Genomic DNA, 21,534 nt, shown 5'->3' with positions numbered 1-21,534 from the left:
TCTCTTTCTCCCCAAATCCGTCCTAGTAAGCATGTGCTTGATGTCCTCAGTTTTCACAGTCTGTCTTGTAGTTAAAAACCCCGAGTCTCACCTGTAATTTGTTTTATAAGTCTTTAGTATAAACATTAAATGGTATATGTTTACTCAATAATGTTTCAGCATGATTATACTCAGTGTGCTTTGTATAAACAATGTGGGTTTAAATGGAATTAAAACGTCAAAATGTAGCTCAGATTTATATTTCCTGATCTTAAGTGAAAGAGGTGATGAATACATATGCTTTTTAGTATCTTTGCGTTTTTTCTTTCTCATATATATTTTTATAAAAGGCTCCTTTTACATAATTCCATTTTTGCTTTAAATATCATTCAGTAAGGAATTCCCTGAAAAATTCAGAGTTAAGCCTGAGCAATAAGCAGCATAACTTTTTTGTTTCCCTAAGATTGTTCTCAGGATGATATCTTTACTCTGGAATTGTTCCACTCTTTGCATGTTAATTTTTGTATCTTGCTAGTGAAACTGTGTGTTTATGCTAGTCAGTTTAAAGCACAACCCAGAAAACCATAGATTAGCAAATTACCAGAACAGTCTCGGTGGGGCAATACCTGTTTGAAGGCTGCCTTACTTGTAGTAGTATGTACATTCCCCTGGCAAAAATAATAACAGGGCAGTGCCAGAACACATTACAATCTGTCAGTGCATAAGGGCATCGTATTCAGAAATTTAGTGGGTTTATTCCCCTTTAGCTTATACTACACAAGATAAGTAAATGACAAAATTTTTACACACTGGCTGTTGACTTGGCTGTTTTACCTGCTGGTGAGAAAACAGAAGGGAATGTTGGATCTAGTCCTATACAAGAAAATAATTAATCAAAGAGGTCTTGAGAATTACCTCTAGGAAGAAAGTACTTCCGTAGGAAAAATACAAATGATAAAAGACTGGCAAACTTGCTACCTTTACTTGTTACTGTCGAGGAGCTGTTATCACAAATACCTGTTTGCTGCCTTTTAAATTATCTTAGCAGCTGAGTGAAGAAGGAAAGTAGATTTACGCTACACCAGTAGGTTGCGTAAAACTGTTAGTGCCAAGTGGTGAGAGAGGTACTTGTTTTGCTGGGAAAGGGGTCGGGTAGCATCCCTCGAGGGGGTGAACGTGACGGTGCCCGCCCTTGCTCAGGTATACCCAGCACGGAGAAGGTACCCGTGGGGCAGCTTTGCCCTCTGGAGCAGACAGGTGGGAAGCGGAGCGGCGCCAGACAAGGACGAGGGCGGCAGGATGGGCTGCGGCAGGAGGAGAGGCAGAGCCACCTGCCTTGGCCGTATGGAGGGGGCAGTCCGGGGGCGGTGCAGGGGGCCGGCCGGCCCAGCCCTCCCCCGCGGGCGGCCCCGCTCCCCGCCCCGGTGCGGCCGCTTATTCAGCGCCGGGGGCTGCGGAGCGGCAGCATCAGGAGGGCTGATGGTGGCGGCGCGGCGGCAGCAGCGGCGGTGGCGCTGGGGGGTGCCGGCGCTGTTGGCCGCATATGTGGGCTATGTGGGGCTGGGCGCCGCCGTGCTGCAGGCGCTGGAGCGGCCGGCAGAGGTGCGGGCGGCTCAGCGCCTCCTCCAGGAGCGCTGGGAGCTGCTGGCCAACCACACCTGCCTGCAGGGGCCCGCCCTGCAGCGGCTCATCGAGGTGAGCCCGGGCGCGGCGGCGGAGCGGAGCGAGGGACTGCCGGAGGGCGAGAAGGGAGCGGCGGCAACCACGCCTCCTGCCCCAGAGTCGCTTAAAAAAAATAACAAAAAACTTTCTCCCAGTGTAAGTCTATGCTCGCACATCATCCCGCCCCGAAGAAGTTGCCCACGGCGTGCAGAAGGCGCTCCGCCGGCAGCCGCCTCGGCCGCGGTGTTTGTTCCGTGCCTGCGGGCACGCTCCGGGCTGCGGCCGCCTTTTCTCCCTGCTCATAAAGAGATTCTTTGGTTCTCCGCTGCCGAGTCGAGGCGTTCGAGGGTTTTGAAGCGCCACCGTCCCACCCGTAGACAGTGATGGTGTGTCCGGCTACGTGACAATTAACCTCGGGTTAATTGTAGGTGGTTTGCGTTTGCTCTTGCGCTGAGGTATAGTCCGTGATGTCTTGCAAGTGGTAAATTCTAATGAAAGGGCTTTGTCATGGTAGGTTTAATTGGTATATATACTAGTGTCCAACTTTTTCTGTTTGCTACTTGTTATTTAGAGGGAAATAGAAAATCCTTAAATCTTTCAAGATACTTAATATGTTTCCGAGGATGTTTGCAGGATGGTTACAAAATGTAAAGCAGGAGCAAATGCTATCTTACTAAAGTACAAGTGGCTGCATTTTTATGATACAGGTAGGAGCAAAATGGACTAAATGGGTTATCTTTACTCAATTTTTATCTGAAAAAGAAAAACATAATAATGAAGTGTCCTGAATACTCACCCAAGCCCTGTGAGTTCAGTAGGGCCTGATGGTTGAATATGTACTGCTTGCTTTGGTCAGGCTGCCACAAATAGATGTTGTCAAACAAACAAAACCTGAGGGGATTTCTTGGTTTGGGGTTTTGTTTGTTTGTTTGTTTGTTTGTTTGAGGTTTATTTTGTGGAGTTTTTTTGTTTGTTGTGTAAATGTAGTGTATGAGGATGACTGAAACCAAAGCAGCTGGCTAGCAGAGTTCAAAGAACCTAAAAGGGACTTGAGTAAGTGCTTCCATTTAATGGTTTTTTTCCAGCAGAGAAAAAAAACTGCAGAAAATATCATATAGATAATCTTGTCAGATTCTTCAGCAAGGCCCTGGTAGACAAAACTATGCTGAAGACCTATGTCACATTCTCATCCCTTGACTTTCTAGATGGTAAATTCTCTGTTGACCATCAGTAGTACAGTGAACGTGTGGCATAGATTTGGACCCTTGTAAGATACCATGGTAACTACTTTTTTTTATTTATAATGTGTACTGTGCTAGCTGTGGAATTTAAATAGAGAGAAGTGAGAAATACATCAGAGACGACCAGTCTGGTGCTTCATAAAGGCAGGTCTTAGCTGAGCTTCATTTGGCACTGGCCCACTGTGCAGTGAGCACCTGGCCTGGCACTTGCCCTATCATTGTGAGGGTAAGAGGGCTTGATGGATGAAAGTAACGAGATGGTACTAGTGGAGAGATTATCACAACTGAATAGGTAAAAATGTCATTCTGATGGTTTGTTTTACTGTAGCTCTATGAATTCTTGATGCTACCTGGTAGTCAAGGGAATAGGGCAGCTGCACAATCCCTTCAGACCAGATGTTGTGACAATATGTGGTCTGAGTACTTAATTGTGAACTGAGCAAGCCCTGACCTTGATGGGGAAGTTGAAAATAATCTTAGTTTCATTTTACAGAGTGTCTGTGCATGCCTTTGTGCTCTGGGAAACCATACTGAGCTTGAATGGCTTTGTGTGCTATTTTTAATAACTTTAACAGTGAGGAAATAATCTTAAACAGATAATCCACAGAATGGCTCCTTTCCTACGCTCTTTTCTAATTTCCTGTGCAACAATCACTCACTGAAAGCATTCTTGAAAAAAAATTAGATGGCTTTTCTGTGCAGTAAGTTGTACTGCAGTACATTGTACATCGTTTATCAGACAGTGTCATCCCTGGCACTCTTCAGATAAGCAACTTTTATTCTAGATACACAGCTGATTATTTGCCAATTAAGAAAGACATATAAAGACTGTTTGTGAAAACATAAAGCAGTGTGTGAATTTTAAGTGCCTTGACATAACTGGCAATTCCTCATTGTTTTCTTACGGCTCTTTCATTCTAGATAATTTTAAACTCTGTTTATTTTAAGTGTATAGGGGCCAATATGGAATAAAATCCTAGTTTACTAAGCAATGTACAAACATAATTTTACAAGCTGTTTATTGTTTAGTTCCTAGTTACCAACCGGGAGTGGAAATCCACTGTTCCAGGCTTTGCACAGATGGAGAGCAATAGTGAGCTCCTGCTTTGAGGAGCTAGCAGGACAGCACAAAATGAGGATGGGACGAGGAAAGGCAAAGCCAAACAAACCATATTGTAGTAGCTAGACCAGTGAATTCTCATTCAGTAATTTCTATGGCTCAAATCCTTTCCAGGGAAGAAGTAATTTTTTAGTTAATAAAGGAAAGGACAGGAGGAGAAAATAGCAGACCAGCAACAAAACAGGTTGGCAGAGGTGAATGTGTTAGAAAGTATGTGTTGTCTGTGGTGGTGGGTCCATTTCCCATAGCTGGATTTTGTTGGGGTTTTTTGCCTGGAGTGACTGGCTGGCTCTTCCTCTGGAGGATGCTGAACAGTTTCATGTTTCCAAAATAGTGGAACTAATAGTATGTGCAAATGCTTTATGTTTAATCAAATAAACAGTGCGTGCTCATGTGTTTATACATACCTGCGTGTGTAAGAATAAGGGCAACAGAGGGGGCCACATGACTGTGGCCACATGTCCCTCTACTGTGCATCCAGTAACACTTACTCAAGGAAGATATAACCTTGGTTTTGTTGACCCATCTAACCCGAGGCTGTTTTTCCAACATTGTATAGAGTCTGTGACATGAACACATGCTAACTAGAAACAAGACCAAGGACAAGCCACTTCATGAGCCATTAGGTGACAAAGAGGACAGTATCTGGCCTTTTACTTTAAATATGGTGGTGTTCTTCATATGCCAGAGTTACTGATGTCACATCAAAAGAAGCTCTCAGTGAGAAGATTTATAGAAGATGGAAACAGATGCATTGATAAGGCAAATTTCAGGTGAAATGTTCTCAATACAGTGAAGAAAAGTAGCTGGACTCAGCTGGGGAGAAAAATATGTAAAAGTCTCTGTCCATGCAAAAATTATGCTAGTTCCAGATTCAAGAAGTGTCCAAAAAGTCAGTCTGCACATATGGAGGGCACACTCTGTTCTGGCGTGTCTTCTAGAGCTGAGACCCTGTGCTGGTTTAAAGGTGAACCAGCAGGGGAAATGAACTCACCACGAGAGAGATTATAAGTCAGAGCTAAAATTTAATAATAATATTACGATAACAACACTGACACACAAGGGAAATTGCTTTCAACTCACAAAACCTCAGCAGTATAACCCAGTGTCCTGGGGCACAAACCCAAGGGGGTTTGTTTGCCCTTGTGCTGAGACCCCTGTGGTTCCCTCAAGTCCAGAGCAAAAGGAAAAGAAAAACCTGTTGGTGCAGGCAAGGGCTGTGGTCTGGGCGAGAGCGGTGATCTCCTCCTGTCAAGGTCCTGCTGCTGCTCTGGATCTGACAAGAAGTTCCCGAGGTCTTCTTACCCACCACTTATGTACCCTCAGGAAGCACCCAGTCCCTTCCCCTGGGCGGGGACTCACACAATGGGTGATTAACTCTGGGAGCCAGGGGATATTGAACTGTTGATGGCCCATTAGCAGTTCTGCCCCCCCTCAGGCTGGGTGTGAAGGTGATAATGGCTCCCTGGGCAGCTGCTGCTAATGGCCCATTGACCTTGGGGAATGAATAGAGGGGGTAGAATACACAGCTTTGATCACCCCCACACAGGGTTAGCTGGTCCCTCCTGCTGAACCAGGACAGACCCTTCTCTGACCTTTTGGAGTTAGGGACACCTAGACAGACTCCACAATGTGATGTGCTTCTAGTGCCTGTCTCAGTTTTATTGTGTAGGTTGAGTGTATATAGCTCTGCTCCAGCTGAGCTATCCTCCACACTCACTCCTTTTCCTGCATTATTTTCAGTGGTTATAGGCACACAGCTGCTGTCCTTGCCAGTCTCCCTGTCAAATGATTGGCTTTGTGGACAGGTTTGGAAGAGACTTTTTCTGTGTTAGGCTATCACCATTACATCCTTTTCATGCTACCCTTGTTTATTTTTTATATAAACTTTTTTATTGTTATATACATGCTTCCCTAATACAGTTTTTCTTATAGTTACTATGTTCTATCCACTTTCTTTTGAAGATACATAATGCTGTTTAAATACAATTACTCACATAAACTCAGAAAATGAAAGCTGAGCTAATTTCCTTTTTTTTTTTTTTTTTGTCTAGAAAGATTTAAGGTGTAATGAAAAGTACCTAATGCTAAAGGGCAGGTTATAAACTAAAAGCCTGCAGGTGGATCTAGATACTGTTATCTCCAGAGTCAACAGCTAGAGGTAAACAGAGGGTTTTAGTAGATGTTTACAAGAGCAGTGAGATCCCATGTGACTGAGAGATCCTCATCAATACCGTGGCTTGTACTGACAATGAACCAGCAGAGAATTGTGACAGCTGTCAGGAAATAGAACCCTGCAAATACCATTTACTAAAATAATCTTGCTCACAGGTGATGCAACAGTGAATGACTAGTAAGGAATGAGCATTAGGGATCACCTGCTGGTGGTGAGGGTCTTTAAGGAACAGCATTGGCTATTGGTATTGTGGGCCTGTGACATCTGTACAGAAACCAATTTAGTTAAATTGGTTTGTCACAGATGTAGTAAGGTTAATCCTCTGTAATTATTCTTTCCAATTTCATGCTTATCAAAATGTACTACTATGTTGATGAACTGCTGTAACTTAATCATTCTCCTGACCTATTAATTAGAAGAGCTATGGATACCTTATCAAGCATGTGCATTCTGTATCCTACTCTAGCATACATTCTGTAGAAAGTTGTTAAAGATAAAATCATTATTCTGTAAGGCAGTAGGTGTATAGTTTTCTGTAAGGCAGTAGGCTAGGACTATATTGTTAGACTTCCTGGGAGGTGACAAGAAGACCTGCTGATGAACTGTTGTTTCTGGTTAGTTGACTCACTCCTAGGTCTTCTGTTCAACATAGTGTCTAAACCTGTGTGTAAGAAGAGAAAGGCAAGTGGAAAGCACAGCAGTCTGTTGTATTATACCTTTGCCTAAAGAGAGATGCTATTTTGTTATTATGAAATTCCCAAATGCAGCTGGTCAGGCTTGATGGGAAGGGCCAAATAAGGGAGTGTAGCAAGCTGGTGTTGACTGATGAGTGTGTCAATAATCTGTCCCACCAGGAAGGTTTGAGACCACAACTAGAAGTGCCTAGCTAAATACTGGGGAGTGCCCAGTTGTTCTGAAGATGTGGATTACTTACAGGTACTTGTTAGTCATACTTTTTGAAAACTTTTTAAAAACTTTTTTAATACAATTTAAAGAAAAAACACTAGTAGAGAAGGAAATCTCAGTTTTATAAGGATGATACAATGCAACCTGCTGTGTTCTGTAGATTATACAGGCAGCTCCTTCAACAGATTCTGCCTATTTCTGTTGCAGCCCAGCTGTGGAGTTACTGGGGTTTGGGAAGTGACTGGAATTCAGCAACACTTTGTCCCCTGAATCATGCTGCAGATTCCTCCTTCATATACAAGCTTAATTTTCAGAAAAATTAGAAGCGTCTGAGAGTACCATTGGTTGCATCATTACTGTACTGTACTATGTCTTTGTTCCTGCTCTGCTGAAGAGTAAGTCTGGATGAGTTCTAGAAACTGTATTGCAGATGCAGCTGTAAAGTAAAAGTGCTTTTGCTGTTAGGGTTCCTTTGGTTTTGAGGAACTAGTGGCAGTTTTGTTAGCTGGAGAATGTGGGAGATGGTTCCTTGATCACGTCTGAGGTTATTCAAGTGGCATGAAGTTAAAAAAAAAAAATGATTCTTTGGGATTCATAGCATATCTTGTGCCTGCTCTTCTTTTGGTCAGAATTTGTGTAAGTTTCCACTCCAGGCAAGGACAAGGGATCAGAGGTCAGGCTGGGGAAGCGTGATTAATAATCTATTTTTCAATTATTTGTAAATTAATTGACCTTTGTCCTTGCAATCTGATACCAAGGTTAATGTGAACCATTTTCTTGTGATTTATAGCTGGTATTCTGTGATCCATAAATAAATGTTTATATGCCAACACTGTGCAGAATTTCCAGTGCACAGAGTTTACGTGAGTTCTTGTCTCATTAACCTAAACAGTAGCTTGGTGCCTTTTGAACATCTCCTTTCCCTCATTGATAGATTGTGAGGGTGAGGAAGAGTGCCTGAAATTAAGCAAACCATTTTCATGAGGCCATGTACTCCCTGGAAAAGTTGATTTTTGTATATACATATGTAAACTTCAACTAAACTTGAGAATAAAGTTTCTTACACCAGTCCATTCACACACTTTTTTGCCTTGAGAACTGCTTTCAGATACAGTTAGTAAATACTGGTTTTGCCTTTAAAGGTATCTCAAGATTACTGTGACCTCTGACCACAATGCCACAGTTCAGAAACATGGGACAACCGCAGTGACAGGAGCTGTGGTTTATGAAAGGGCCATTTGTATGATTCTTTCCATGATAGTTTCCTCCAGAAGAAAAAAATAAGGTCAAGAATTCTTACGGAGATACTTCATAGAGTCATAGTCTTCTGGGGCTTTGCTTTCTCCCTTTTCACTTTATACGTTGCTTGTTTTGGGGAGGACAGGCAGATAGATTAGAATCAATCTGTTTATTCATTTAGATAAAGCGCTATTTTTTTTTCTCTAAAGATTATAGAAGGAAAGAGAAGCATCGTGTTCTGAAGAAAGATTGCAAGGAAGATAGTGCCTCAGTTTACATATAGACATGAATTAATTCTTTATTGCTGACCTTAAATGCCTCTTTTGAAAGCTGTATCCTAGTCACATGCAGTAGTGAGTTCAGAGGAGAAAGATGAAACTTTTGGTTCATGTTAAGTAGGTCAGATTAAATAATAGTTCTCCTTTTTACATACTTGGTGATCAGCAGCCATGCTGCAGCCACAGACTGGGAGTGGAGGGGCACACATGTGATGAGGATTTTAGGAGAGGAAATGTGTAAGCTGAAAAAGGTGGGAGTTTCCCAGAACTCAGAACACAGAAACCATGCTAAATGATACCTACAGGTATGGCTGAAGGATAGAGCAGCTCTACAACAAATAAAGTAAACCTACATTGTGCAGGGAAGAAAATGTAACATTCAGATGTCAAAAGGGAACCAAACTCTAGGCTGAACCTGCATTAAGCTTCTGAGTGCTTAAGTGGATGTCCTGGTAGAACCAGCCACCTCAGTTTTTTGGTTGTTTTTGTTCTGGGTTATTTGTTTTGTTGTGGTTTGTGGGTTTTTGTTTTTTGTTGTTTTTTTTTTTTTTTTTGCTGGCCAATATGAACAAAAGAGACCTCCAAAAGCTACAAAGCTGTGTAGGTTGGTAAGACTCTGCCAGGATGGATGAGGCACTCATTATTAGTAATTTGTGGAAGTGCAGTTTCAGAGATGTGAAGGGCTAGAAGGAAGTCAGTCTGTAAGAGAGCTTTTTTTTTTAATTTAATTTTTTTCACTGAAATAAGGAAATTCATATTGTTATGTTTGAATGGTCCTGCAGGAAAAACCAACAATGATTATTCTAATTAATAGTAAAAGAGAAGGAAAAAAGGGGTATTGCTATCCTAAAGTCAGTTCAATGAGGGAGTCAGCAGAAATCCAGTTTCCTAACAGAGCTACCAGTGAGCTTGAATTCAAGGAGAGAATTCCGTGCAGAACGATGTACAATGCCAGGCTTTGATTTGTACTGAGATAAAATGACCTAACGTAAAGCATCCATTTGCAGACATTAACTTATGACATTCCTAAGTGAAACTTCAGAGCTTATGGTTGAACAGAACAGAGCTGGAGACCCAGTTGGATATACTGAGGCATGTTTTATCCCAAAGGCAACAGGACAGAAATTACATTTAAGTGAATTGCTTTAAGTGGAAATCATACTGATATTTGAAGCACCAGCTATGACAGTATTAGATAGCACCATGCAAAGCCTACTTGAGAAAATATGCAGTCTGCAAATGAAGTTTCAGTGACTCATGAAGGCTAAGAATCTAAAATATCCAAATTTATAAATCCTATAGCAGTTACAATAATTCCCATAGAAAATTTCATCTGTAGCTTAAAACTATATAAGCATTGTCAGCTACAGATGTAGTTGCTGTGAACTGTAAATTATCATTTTAGAGAGGGGAAAATAAGTGCAGAGAAGTGAAATTGTGTGTTTTTGTTGTACAGCTTGTCTGTCAGTAGAAACCAAAGAACCATTGAGTTCTGTTTCTGATTATTTTAACCACCCGCCTGCTTCCTTTCTACTCTTCTTTGAGTTGCATGTGGCCTTTCAAGTTCCCAAAATATCAAGCCCATGCTCTGCAATTTCAGTATTTGTTGTGTTTTAGCAGTTGGTGGTACTGACTGGGTCTTAGACCAGGCAGATACCTGCTTTTGAACACTGGATTTAGAATGCTACTTTTACTGGGTGTGACTTAATGCAGTAGCTTTTGAGGTAGGCACTGTATGAATTACTAGCCTAATTAGGAGAAAAAGGAAAACCTCTAGTATTTCACCTGTAGAATGGGTGTAAAGCAAGACCAAGTGTTTAGTTCTCAAAAAGTCAGGCAAAAGAAACCAAGCAGTTATGGGCTAACATGTATGATTCACTTTCTCTTTAGTATGTCTGGAACCCACAGGCCAAAATACACTTCAAGTTTATTTGCAAATCAGTTCCTCTTCAATGGAAAAAGCAGGGAGAATTCAGCTGTTCTATTGAAGTGCTTATTTGCTGGGGTTTTTCCTGTGTTCTGTCTAAAACTGTAAACCACTTTTAATTTTTCTATGAAAAAGAGCAATAGTCAAAAGCAGAAATCTAAAGGAACATATTAAATTTGGGAGAATATTCACTAATATCTTCCTGAATGCTCATCCAGCCTTCAGTAGTTTGCAATCCGATTACTTCCTGTGCCAGAAGTAATTTCTGTGCATTAATAGCTATCTATGGATTTCTCTTTCATGAATCTGCCTCCATGGGCACATCTACAGGAAGGCAAGCTCCATTAGTTCTACCATTCTCAGAAGAGTCAATCTTTAATTTTCTATCATCATTGTTGCTGTGTCAAAGGTTGATTCTAGATAGTATAATAGAACATTTTTTACTTTGAAAAAAACAAAGCTGGTGTCCTTATCTCCATGTACATGACTCTTCCCCTTTAAGGATGACCTCTGTAGTTCTTTCTTCCTAACAGTAAGGATCTTGACATTTCTCCTGGGAGTGTTAATTTATTCAAGGGCTTTTGATTTGCATGAATATTCAGTGATCCTCATATTGGGCTGGCTTCCACAGTGCAGGGGGCTTGATGGTTAATGATGTTGTCTGAATGTTTGATAACAAGATTTAACAGAGAAATGCTTAGCCAGAAGCTTACTGCTGAAGGCTCTTGAAGACCTACAGCAAACCTCCCAAGTGCCTCAGTACCAGAAACAGAAAACAGCCAGCACACTGCAAGCTCCGTGCCTGCTCTTTTGCCAGTGAGTAATGGTTATGTGGTATCTTCCTTCCCCATGACAGTAGTGCAAGTCATCGTGCCATTTGGGGCAAATACTGAAGCCTGTCTGTGGAGTCTCAGGACGCTGGGGTTAAGACATGGACTCTGGGATGCTGAGTTGTTAGAAGTCACTGCAAAGCTGGCATGGGTGCTCACCGCTGCTCAACCTCTTCATTCTAAACTATGCAGAGCGGAAGTGGTGCAAGGATGTGAAATTAAACATTTAATGACTTTGTTACTGCTGCTTGCTTCTCACATGATGTCTTGTGCAGACTCTGTTTCCCCTTTCTGCATGAAGAATTTTCCATTTCCTGGGGCAAATTCAGCCACAGGTTCTTGCAATCTTTTCTGGTTCTTAAGTGTTTCTAACTTTAAAAACTTGATGTTTTGTGTAATGTTGTCAACTGCTGAACTTGTATCAATGGACAGCAAAGGTACTGCACGTTCAAATTTTTTCTATCTGATCAAGCTGATAATAAATTTATCTGAGAGCTGGACTGTTGCTGTTCCAGCAGGAATATATGTGTTCAAGACTAACTACTTAAAACTGCAGAGATCACAGTTTACAGAAAGAAAGTTTCAGGAAAATAAAAAGGTTTTGATTTCAAATTTAACCACTAGTTTCTGGAGGGGAAAAAAATACAGGGCATCTGTGTAGATTTCTAGTGTCTCCCTTGCCATATGCTTAGTTTGGGATTTATTTTATGTTAATGGCAACTGTGATTCCTGACTAGGCCATTGTCTGCAGAATTTCTTATACTTCTTAAATGAGAGGTCAAGAATCACCAGAGACCAGGAACAAATTGATGTCAGCAGCTGCATCCCACGCAGTCTGACAAACCTCAATGCACACACCAGACCTGGAAGAAGAAAAAGAGGTGGCAGAATTGCACACAACTATTCAAAACAAATCCTGGTGGAGTTTGTTTTTGGTTGTTTTTTTTTTTTTTGAGGGAGGTGGGAAGAGAGGGAAGCAGAGTTTGATTTTTTTTTTTTATCTTTTATGCTGTATACAAAGATTTTCCTTGAGTTGCCCCACTCAGGTTATGGCTACAATTCACAGAAGGAAGCAAAATATAATATAGTGTGTGGTCCTTAGCCCTTCTTGGAGCACAGGACCTCTGCCCTGTCTTGTGCAGAGAAGAGCATGTTTTCAGATACGATAGATTGCAATGTGACCCTGAGTGGTTTAGATTGGCTTCAGTTATGAATAAATGAAGCTATTTCTGAAATTGTGACTGTCAGGCAGTGTTTGCTGCTTGGAAAAATCTCTGAGCTGCTCCTTGCTCTTAGTTTGAGAACTAGTAACTTAGAGAAAAGAAATAATGGTCCTTGTATTTAAGCTGCTGCTTGGAACTTTGGGGACGGTTTTTAATTCACAGCCTTGTATAGTATTATATAAACCACACAGAGCATGTTTCATCAGTAAAATGGTACAAAGCTTCCTTGCTTTGTGAGCTTGAAGTGTCGGTTTGCTTGATGGATACATAAACTACACCTCTTTCCAACTGATCAAAATCTACCCCGAGAGGGATTCCTTTTATTGTCAGTGATGAAAGCTTTATCAGCAGTCTTGATGTCAGGATAGGGATAGTATTATGTAGTATCTGCATATCTTTCTTGGAGTTGATGATAAAATGTGTGTATTCTTGGTTACCCTTTGCATTCAAGGGTAATTAACTGCCAGGGATTCTTGATCAGTGAGTATGAAATGTTTAGTGTACGTGCTGCGATTAATGTTTTGGACATGACAGTCATCAATTTTGTTGGCATGAGAAGGCATAATCAGATGTGGGCACTGTTAAGACATCTGATATCTTATTTTGGTACCATTCTGCACACTGCAACATAGTGGCTTCTAAGTCTCTTCCAGTCATATTGAAGAGAATCAATTATAATGCTAATCTAACCAGTTCATTTACATTTATAGTCCTAATGCAGGGACATACTGCACAAAACTAGTAGACTGACCATCGGGTGTAGTCTCAGCCTCCTAAACACAACATATATGTTTCTCCCAGTACTGGGAGATCCCTAGCAAGGGGTCTGTATCATTTACATATGCATGTATATTTGCTACTCTGGGACTTCTGCCATTGGAATATCCCATCTGGAAACACTTTCTTTTCCTAATGAGTATGTCGTATGGCAGTCTGAATAACCATCTGTCTAGGCTTTCTCTAGTTAGTTCTCACCCTCCAATCTCTTCCACATTTACCTCTGTGATCTACTGTCTGTGTGTGCAACATTTTTATTGCTGTAAATGCCCTTTTCTTAGAAGCAATATACTGACTTCTGGTTTTTCTGACCTTGGAGCTCTTTGGTGTCTAGGGCACAGTATATCCTCTATTAGAAGGGGAACAACAGAGTCTGAAGTAGTTGTAGTTTGGGACTTTACCAGCCAGAAGTGGAAATGCCAGCCACAGTAACTTGCCACAAGGGGGTTTGTGGGATCTCATGTTATTGTCTCTTTGCAGGGTATCATCCAAGCCTACAAGAGTGGCATAACCCTCCAGGGAAACAGCACTAGCCTGGGCAGGTGGGACTACAGTGGGTCTTTCTTCTTCTCCATCTCTGCAATAACAACCATTGGTAAGAGTTCCCTGCTTACAGGGCCACGTCATAGATGTGAACAGAGTGGGAATGAGGACCTGTACTCAGGTGCTGCTCCAGCACTATGGGGCTTCCTGTAGCTTGTCTGTATCATGTGGTAGGTAAGCACACATGAACCCGGCCCTAGAAATACTTTGTTAATGCCAGCTCAATAATGATCTCCAACTGATTAGATACAAAGATAATTAGCTCAGTCCATATTCCTACACAGCTTTTGGGGCCTGAGCTTCACGGTGCTGCACTGCCTGTACTTTTCCAAGCCTAGTGTGCTCTAAGAGGTCTGAGATAAATTGTGCATTACAATGAAATTTTCCTGTCACAAGAAGAGGAATGATTTTGAAACACTCTTAATACTGGGAGTTGCATCTTCAGAGGCTATATGTATAAATTAATTCCTTCTTATTACTCTGTATTGAATGAGGACGTCTTTGTTCAAGTGCAAGTTAAATAGCTGGATAAACATCACAATTGAGTTGCCTCAGGTTTCAGCAAATTAATAATGCAAAGCCACAAAGGAATGATGGAAATAAGTTAAGGGAGAAGACAATGAAAGCGATAAAATGTATTGGGCACAGATTATTAAGGCAGATGCTATTGATCATTGTCATTTCATGTCCCCAGTCCCCAAAACCATTAACTTGCCCTTATGTCTTTTTCTTATGGTGTGAACCCAGTATTACAAGAACCATGGAGAGGAGAGTGTGTGGAGAGATGGTGGTTGAATATCAAAAGTCCCTCATAGGTTTCCTGATTTGTGTTGATTTTGTCAGCTCCCTTTAATTCCAAGTGCATTTTTAAATCAAGAATTTTCTTTTTGCACCTAAATAGAACATTCTTGTGATTTCTAATTGTTACTGAAGGTATATTGGCTCCAGAACACTAAGCCCTCAAACAGTCTCAAAGAGAGGGTTTGTGGGTTTTTTGCAGGGGTGGGGGGGAGTGGGTGGTGCTGCAGTGTCATTTTTCTGTGACTCAGTACATCTTTTATCCTGCTCTTTTGCACTTGCATTGCTCTGGTTGGGAACCCACTTTTAGTGTGTTCTACTACGAGGCACGGGTTGTACCAGATGATGGCAGTGGAGGCCCATCCTCCACACACAGGCTGTGTGTTCTCAGTGTAGAGCACGGGCAGTTTCTTCCAGCCCTCAGTGCAAAGCAGCATCTGCTCAGGTCTGCTTTGCTTGCTTCAGTAGTGAATCCTGGTTAGTTTATAAGCTATCAGAGTGACTGTTTTAACACAAACATTTGAAGTTAGTGATATTCAGGAAGAAACAAATGTACCATGTTCAAATATAAGGGGAATTTGTGATGTTGGCAGAGATCTAGACTAAGCATTTCTGGCTGCTAAGCTACTATTTTTTTTTCCCTCTTGCCTCTTTAAGTAAGCTCCTTGCCCTGATGGCTGGGGAAGGAGGGATAGGACATGACAGGACTGACTTGATAGCAGAGGTGATTGAAAAGAACCAAATATTACAGCTCTCTATATCCTAATTTTAAAACTGATGCTATGACTCCAGGGATCGTGATTTTTCAATTGTGAAGTTAAGAATGCTATACAAGTCACTTCTGAAGAGGACTTCAGACAACTGGACCCTTCATTCTTTTTCAAGTTAAATTGTTAAATGCAAATAAATTAGTGCCTTAACATTATTGATAAGAGTATATTGCAGAAGAGAAAACTACAGATGGTTTTACAGAGCCTCACCTTGAGTCTGTTATCATAATCTCTTTTCATGCAAATTCTTGAGATAGTGGCTAGTTCAGCTTCATTGAAGTGATGACTGCATTACTGAGAGGGACAATTGATGATGTCAAGTAAAGAGTCAAACTCCTTTCCAAGGAACTCAATGAAGTTCACAGGGAACAGTAGGAAACTCCATGTATAAGGCATGGCAATGGAGTAAATGGCAGAGTTGAGAAGGTTTCTTGAGGGCTTGTTGAGGTTTTAGTGTTTTATATGGCAAGGAATGGCTTATCCCAGGCTGTGATTATGGAACCAGTGAAACGAGTTCCAGCTTCACAAGATTAATTAAGTTAAAACCCATGGCATTCTGGCAAATGAGTTCAGAAAGGGCAGAGGTAAGATGATAATGGAGAAAAGAGATTCTTGGGAATTTAGGAGTGTTATATAAAGGTTTTGAAGAATCTGGATGGACTTTATTCCATGTGTTCCCACTGCTGCAAGCCCTTCTTTGGCCTGTTTGTCTCTTCCATATTCTTGCTCTGCCACTAATACTATTACACTAATGCTTAGACTCTGTAGTGTCTTTGAGGCTTTTTCCTTAATCTTCTTGAATAACACTGCCAGAGCCATTATCACTCTTACCTTCATCACTTTCCTTTGAGATACTCTTTCCATTCTGTCAACCTCTGTATTTAGCTTTTGGTGTTTTAACCCCCTCAGAAGGCTTGGTGTGTTTCTCAAGACCTTACCAGAATGCTTTCTCACTGAGATACACAAAGGGATGTTAACTTCTTTCTCCATTAACTCCTACTGAGGAGCTTTAGCTTCTTTCCCCACTGTCAAAGTTTGAATCCCCATGTCTCCTGTTGCAGCATCTTCTGTACTGTACTCTTCTTCCAGTTAAATGAGCATCATCTATTTCCACTAGTAATTAGAAGCAGCATGCAAATTTTGCTTAAAAAACAAAGCAAGTTTTAACCTCCAGGCTGGGCAAAGTGGGTACCCTAATTCCAAAAGTTTAAAGAACAGATGTGTATGAACTAAAATCTGTTGTTTAAAGTGCCCCAAAGCTTACATACTTGTAATCATGTGGTGCAGACAGCCCTGGCTGCCGGATGATTCTTCTCTTCACTGTTAGGCTTCTGTGCTTTCTTCATTACTGTCTTTAACATATCATATCATCCCAGATTTTCTGCGTTATCTCATTTTCTGAAGATTTTTCCATAGGACCCCTCTATTCAATGCCTTGAAGGGTCATCTTCAGAATTCCTTTAGAGATGTAGCATTAAACATGATTAAAGAAAGAGAAGCTAACTTGCTGCTGGTTTTATCTCTCAGATTTCTTTATCCCTTGCCGACATAAAGTCTCTCCTTTTTGTGTTTACTCTCCTCCTAGTTAGTTTGCACTAACAGGGCAGAGGTCAAAGCAAGTTAAGAATGAGGCACAAGATGAAAGTTTCTAAAGTCAAACGACCACAGGGTGGTGTAATTTCAAAGAAGGTGCTAGGGAAAGGCTTTATGTTGAGGCTGATATCTGTGCTAGCTTAAGAGTAGATGGGAGAGTACTGTCCTCTTTAGCCTGAACCTCTGCCTGTATATTATGTGGGTGGATGCAATTGCCTAGTGCTGGGTTACCATTTTCTGTTGCAAAGCTAAGTATTCATCTGTATGAATTACAAAGGCCCTTTTTTAAAATATAAAATGGGGTAAGTAAGCCATCTCACCACGAGGAAAGGAAGGGGAAGGACCTTCCCATCCTTTCCATCTCTGGTTATCGAAGTACAATAGTTCTTAAAAGCAATACCCCAAAGGATTGGGAGATAGCAAAGAGTCAAGGAGCAGCCTACTGAGTTAGTGATGCTAAAACAATTAGTAGTTGTCAAAGTAGCAAGTTCAGGGCAGTGTAATGCTTTGGGCTATCAAGAGTTTCATGAAGACTGACCCTCTGTAGTGCTGCCTAGTGTCTGGTGGAGCTGCTGAGAAATGGCCAGGGTTGTGCCCATTGCTGGCTGACAATCCATTGGGAAATTCAGTTAAAGTAACTTCATGTCTCAAACCAGTTAAAATATGGAATAACAGTCTGGAGCCTCTGACATTTGAATCTTCTGGGAACATCAGGCTTGTGTAGGAGAATTCTCTGCTGAAGAGCTCCCCACCTTTGATATGTTGATCTCTTCCCCACCTTGTGAGAGCTGACAGAGCTGCTCTACACACTTGGCCAAGTGGGATGTGGCATAACGGTTCATGGGAGGTCACTGGTGGATGTGGGGATATCACTCATGGCAGCATCCTCTGAGCTATCTCCTGAGTACTGGTACATTTGCTCTGCTTTTGCGACTGCATGCCATTTCTCCAGCTGAGACTAAGTCCACTGCACAGCTTCCAGTGTATACACAAATAAATTCATTACAAATAAAAGAAGACTGCAGTAAAAAAGCACTTTCTGGCCTTTCATTCACTGAAGGAGTATGCAATCAAATTTTGCTGTTCCCTGGAATTTCATGTTATAACTTTGTTCAAATATGTTTTTCAGCCTAGCAGCCTTAGTTATTGCTGTCTACTTCAAAACAGCACCAGTTAAAATGAATAGTGATGGGCAGCTCCCACACATGCCCTGGTTCAACTTGCCAGGGTCCCAGTGAGCTTTGCCATGTGAGACACAGTTCCTGAGATTCTGCCACCAATAGCTTTTAAAATCAAATTCTTTAAATTTTTGGTTTGTTCTAATCATAAAACTGAGAAGCCAATGCAAGCACTGTGGCTGCTTGGGGCTTCCATGTCCCATTTCTGTCTCTACCACAACTGGGAGGCCTTAGCAAGGTCATCCTATATGGATGGATGAATTGAAAATAAATGACTTCCCATGCCAGGTGTCCTGGGCTCAGTGGCTGTATCTGGCTGACTATCTGAATTTAGAACAGACTTGGTGGGTATAATGTGAAATCTCACCAGAAGCTAGAGAAGCCAAGCATGTTAATTTGTTTTATGTAGTTACTCTCATGGAGACAGTCAAAGTATGAGAGAGTGGGAACCCCTTACTTGCTGATCTTCAGTTGAGTGTAGCTGGTACCAAATGACCTCTGGAAAATCCTGGTGCTTGTAGGATCATAAGGTAATTCAGGCTTTCTGGTACTTCAGAAGGTTTCTGGTGTGACTATCTGCTTAAAGCAGTCAGCTATGAGGTCAGACCAGGCTAATGGGGGCTTTATCAGGCATACCTTCCAGCTCACATTTTCAGGAGTCAGACAAACATACGTGGCTGTGTGAGTGATCAGTAGGTTGGTGTGTGTATTTTTCCACTTTGAATTATACAAAGACATCTTTTTCATCTAAAGGGAAATTGCTTATTTTTATTTTTCTCAATGAAATATTTGAAATTTTCATGAACAAACCCTTTCATTTATTCTAGATTAAAGCATTCAGATTACTTTTAAGGACCACAAGAGAAACCTTCCTCTAGTGCCTGGGAGAAGAGCACTGTGGCTCACTGGAGATCACCCCAAATGCCAACTGACGCATTTTTATTTGAGTAGTTAAATGCCTAATGCAAAATAAAGTAATTCTATCCCTCACTGGACTGTCCAGTGGCCCTGTGGGTCAGACACTCATGTGTTACTTGAGACATCTGACCCCTAGGCTTAGATGAGTGTCTAGGTGTTCAGAGCAAACTACTGTCAGCAAGAGCAATCTGTAAATTTGAGATTAGGTCATTCCTGTAGGAAGTGATGGCTTGTATGGTCTCAGGTAGGAGAAAAAGTATATACCAAATCTCCCCAAAAATGTGTTTGAATGTTAAAATCCCTGCTAAAGTTACAAGTTAGAGAAGCAACTTTTCCTCTAAGTTTGTTTTTTTTTAATCTAACTTCATATTTGTTTGGGGTTTTTTTTTTCCCAGAGATGAAATTTTTTTGTTGACTTGCAGATGTTTTTCAGCCCATGAAAGGCACTTATTTTTTGTTCTAAACACTTTTTGCTGGAACTATTATTTTACATCTGGGCAGTGAGAACAGGAGCCAAATAAACCTCTCATTGTGGGTAGCAGGAAGTTGCAGTTACCTCAGTTGAACTGAATATCCTACTGCAAGTAGGATATTGTCTTGTGAATGAAAAGATCTTTTACTAATAAATCTCATCTTCTTAACAAGTCCACAGAGCTTCTGAACCCATATATAAGGGAATGTAATGGGAAAGCAGGGAAAAAAAATCCTGAATTACTTAATATGCATTAGAAAAGCACATGAGTTAAAGCACATGGATATGAACATTTAGATATAAAACCACCCTTATTTTGCTTCTTCTAAAGAAGCTTAACTTACTTTGCATTTTATTTCAAAATGGGTGGTACTATACACGTACTTAATCCAGCTGCTTCAGTGAAAACAAGTTTTTATGTCTATGCAGTTTTTAGTGACTATCAGTGTCTCTTGGATCAAGTATGTACCTGGTGACATCCCAGCAGCCGGCTCCTGAGGGATCTGTCACAACTGCCAGTGTAGTTTTAGTCTCTGAGTTTGGTTCAGATCTTCAGATGTATAGCCAGCAATGGTATAAGACACAGATTACACTCATTCTATTTACTGAAGAGGGTATGTCCTATTTACCTATTTCTGCTTGAGTTTTATAACAACTGAGGTTTATATACAACTAGGTTGTCATCTATTTGTCTAGTGCAAAGGCAAGTGGATGTCATCATTGAGGAGGACATTTCTGGCCATTTTGCAGAATCTGAAGTCTCCTGTGCTATTTGATTAAACTATGTATCCTGTATAAAAAGCTAATGGGATGCAGCTTTTTGACATATGTAAAGCAACTGCTCATCAAGTTTCAGAAAATTGTCTTGAGTTGCTGAGCCCAAGGGAAAAGGGAACCAGAGAAATCAAATGCAAAGCAGATCTGATGTTTGGAGTGCTGGGCTTACTGTATGCATTGGACCTTCTTACATTATTGAATTTGCCACTCTAAATTAATTGTAATGTACAGCTTAACCTTCAAAACTCTTCAGTCAAGACTATGTGACATCCCCAAAATTCTGGATGCTGCTGTGCCTCACACAGTGACCTGAGATCATGGGCCTTTCTTCTCTTATCTGATGCTTTTCTCCAGCGACTGAATAACTTGGAAACCTGTAGTAAAAAGACTGCCCAAGACAATACGTGGTCTTTAAATTTGATATAGATGGAAAAGAAGGGGAAAGGGGATAGGGGAAACCACCTTGGGAATGCCTGGCCGTAAGTGTATGTGACTTATGTTAAGACTCAGTCTTACAGTAAATGCACCCCCCACCCCCCTCAGCAGTTTCTCTTAGGGCCAGATCAGTGCACTAAAACGCCCTAATTCCATAAAGGGAAAAGCTGTAACTAATCCACTGAAATGTGTCATAGCCAGTGTGAAATGTATCACACCAGGCACATAACCCGTTAATTCACTTGGATGGGATTGTCTACCAGATGTTGCCTGCATGTCTCATTTACTGCACCTGTTAGTGTAGAAATGGTGAAGCTGGCAGAAATTAGCGCTTACATGTAGGCAAAAATGTGTAAACATTACAAAGCTGCTCACAAGCAAAGAACTGGAATGAAATCCTAATTTAGCCCCTTTGTTTGACTGTATTTCAAAACAATCTCTAGTTACATAACAGCATCCCATTCTTTCTGTGGGATCCTCTACCGCCTCTCAGGGACAGGCTGCTGGGGCTGCATTGGAGGTATGTTATGTGTTATCATATACATTAAACTCAGAGGCTCACAGATCATTCAAGTCTAAAATTATTGGAGGGAATGTCCTCCATATTGTAAGGCTTTGAATTTTGTGGGGGTTCATACTTAGAAATAGTTTGTCCCCAGACTTTTTCTGGGTGTAGTTTGCTGGTGCACATG

The 21,534-nt window shown here is 41.2% G+C and overlaps 1 protein-coding gene across 1 annotated transcript in view; it reads left to right on the top strand.

The window, feature by feature from the left end:
• The first annotated feature begins 1,433 nt into the window (after nt 1–1,433).
• KCNK17 (potassium two pore domain channel subfamily K member 17) overlaps nt 1,434–21,534 on the top strand; it is a 29,218-nt gene continuing 9,117 nt past the window's right edge. The window contains exons 1-2 of the mRNA XM_071576787.1: nt 1,434–1,674; nt 13,839–13,953. Of these exons, the coding sequence (XP_071432888.1) occupies nt 1,459–1,674; nt 13,839–13,953 (331 nt within the window). The 5' untranslated portion in view covers nt 1,434–1,458. The remainder of the gene's footprint in view (nt 1,675–13,838; nt 13,954–21,534) is intronic.

Source organism: Pithys albifrons, chromosome 2 (genome assembly GCF_047495875.1).
Source record: "Pithys albifrons albifrons isolate INPA30051 chromosome 2, PitAlb_v1, whole genome shotgun sequence".
In the NCBI taxonomy this organism is placed as follows: domain Eukaryota; kingdom Metazoa; phylum Chordata; class Aves; order Passeriformes; family Thamnophilidae; genus Pithys; species Pithys albifrons.
This window is presented reverse-complemented; position numbering and strand designations above follow the sequence as displayed.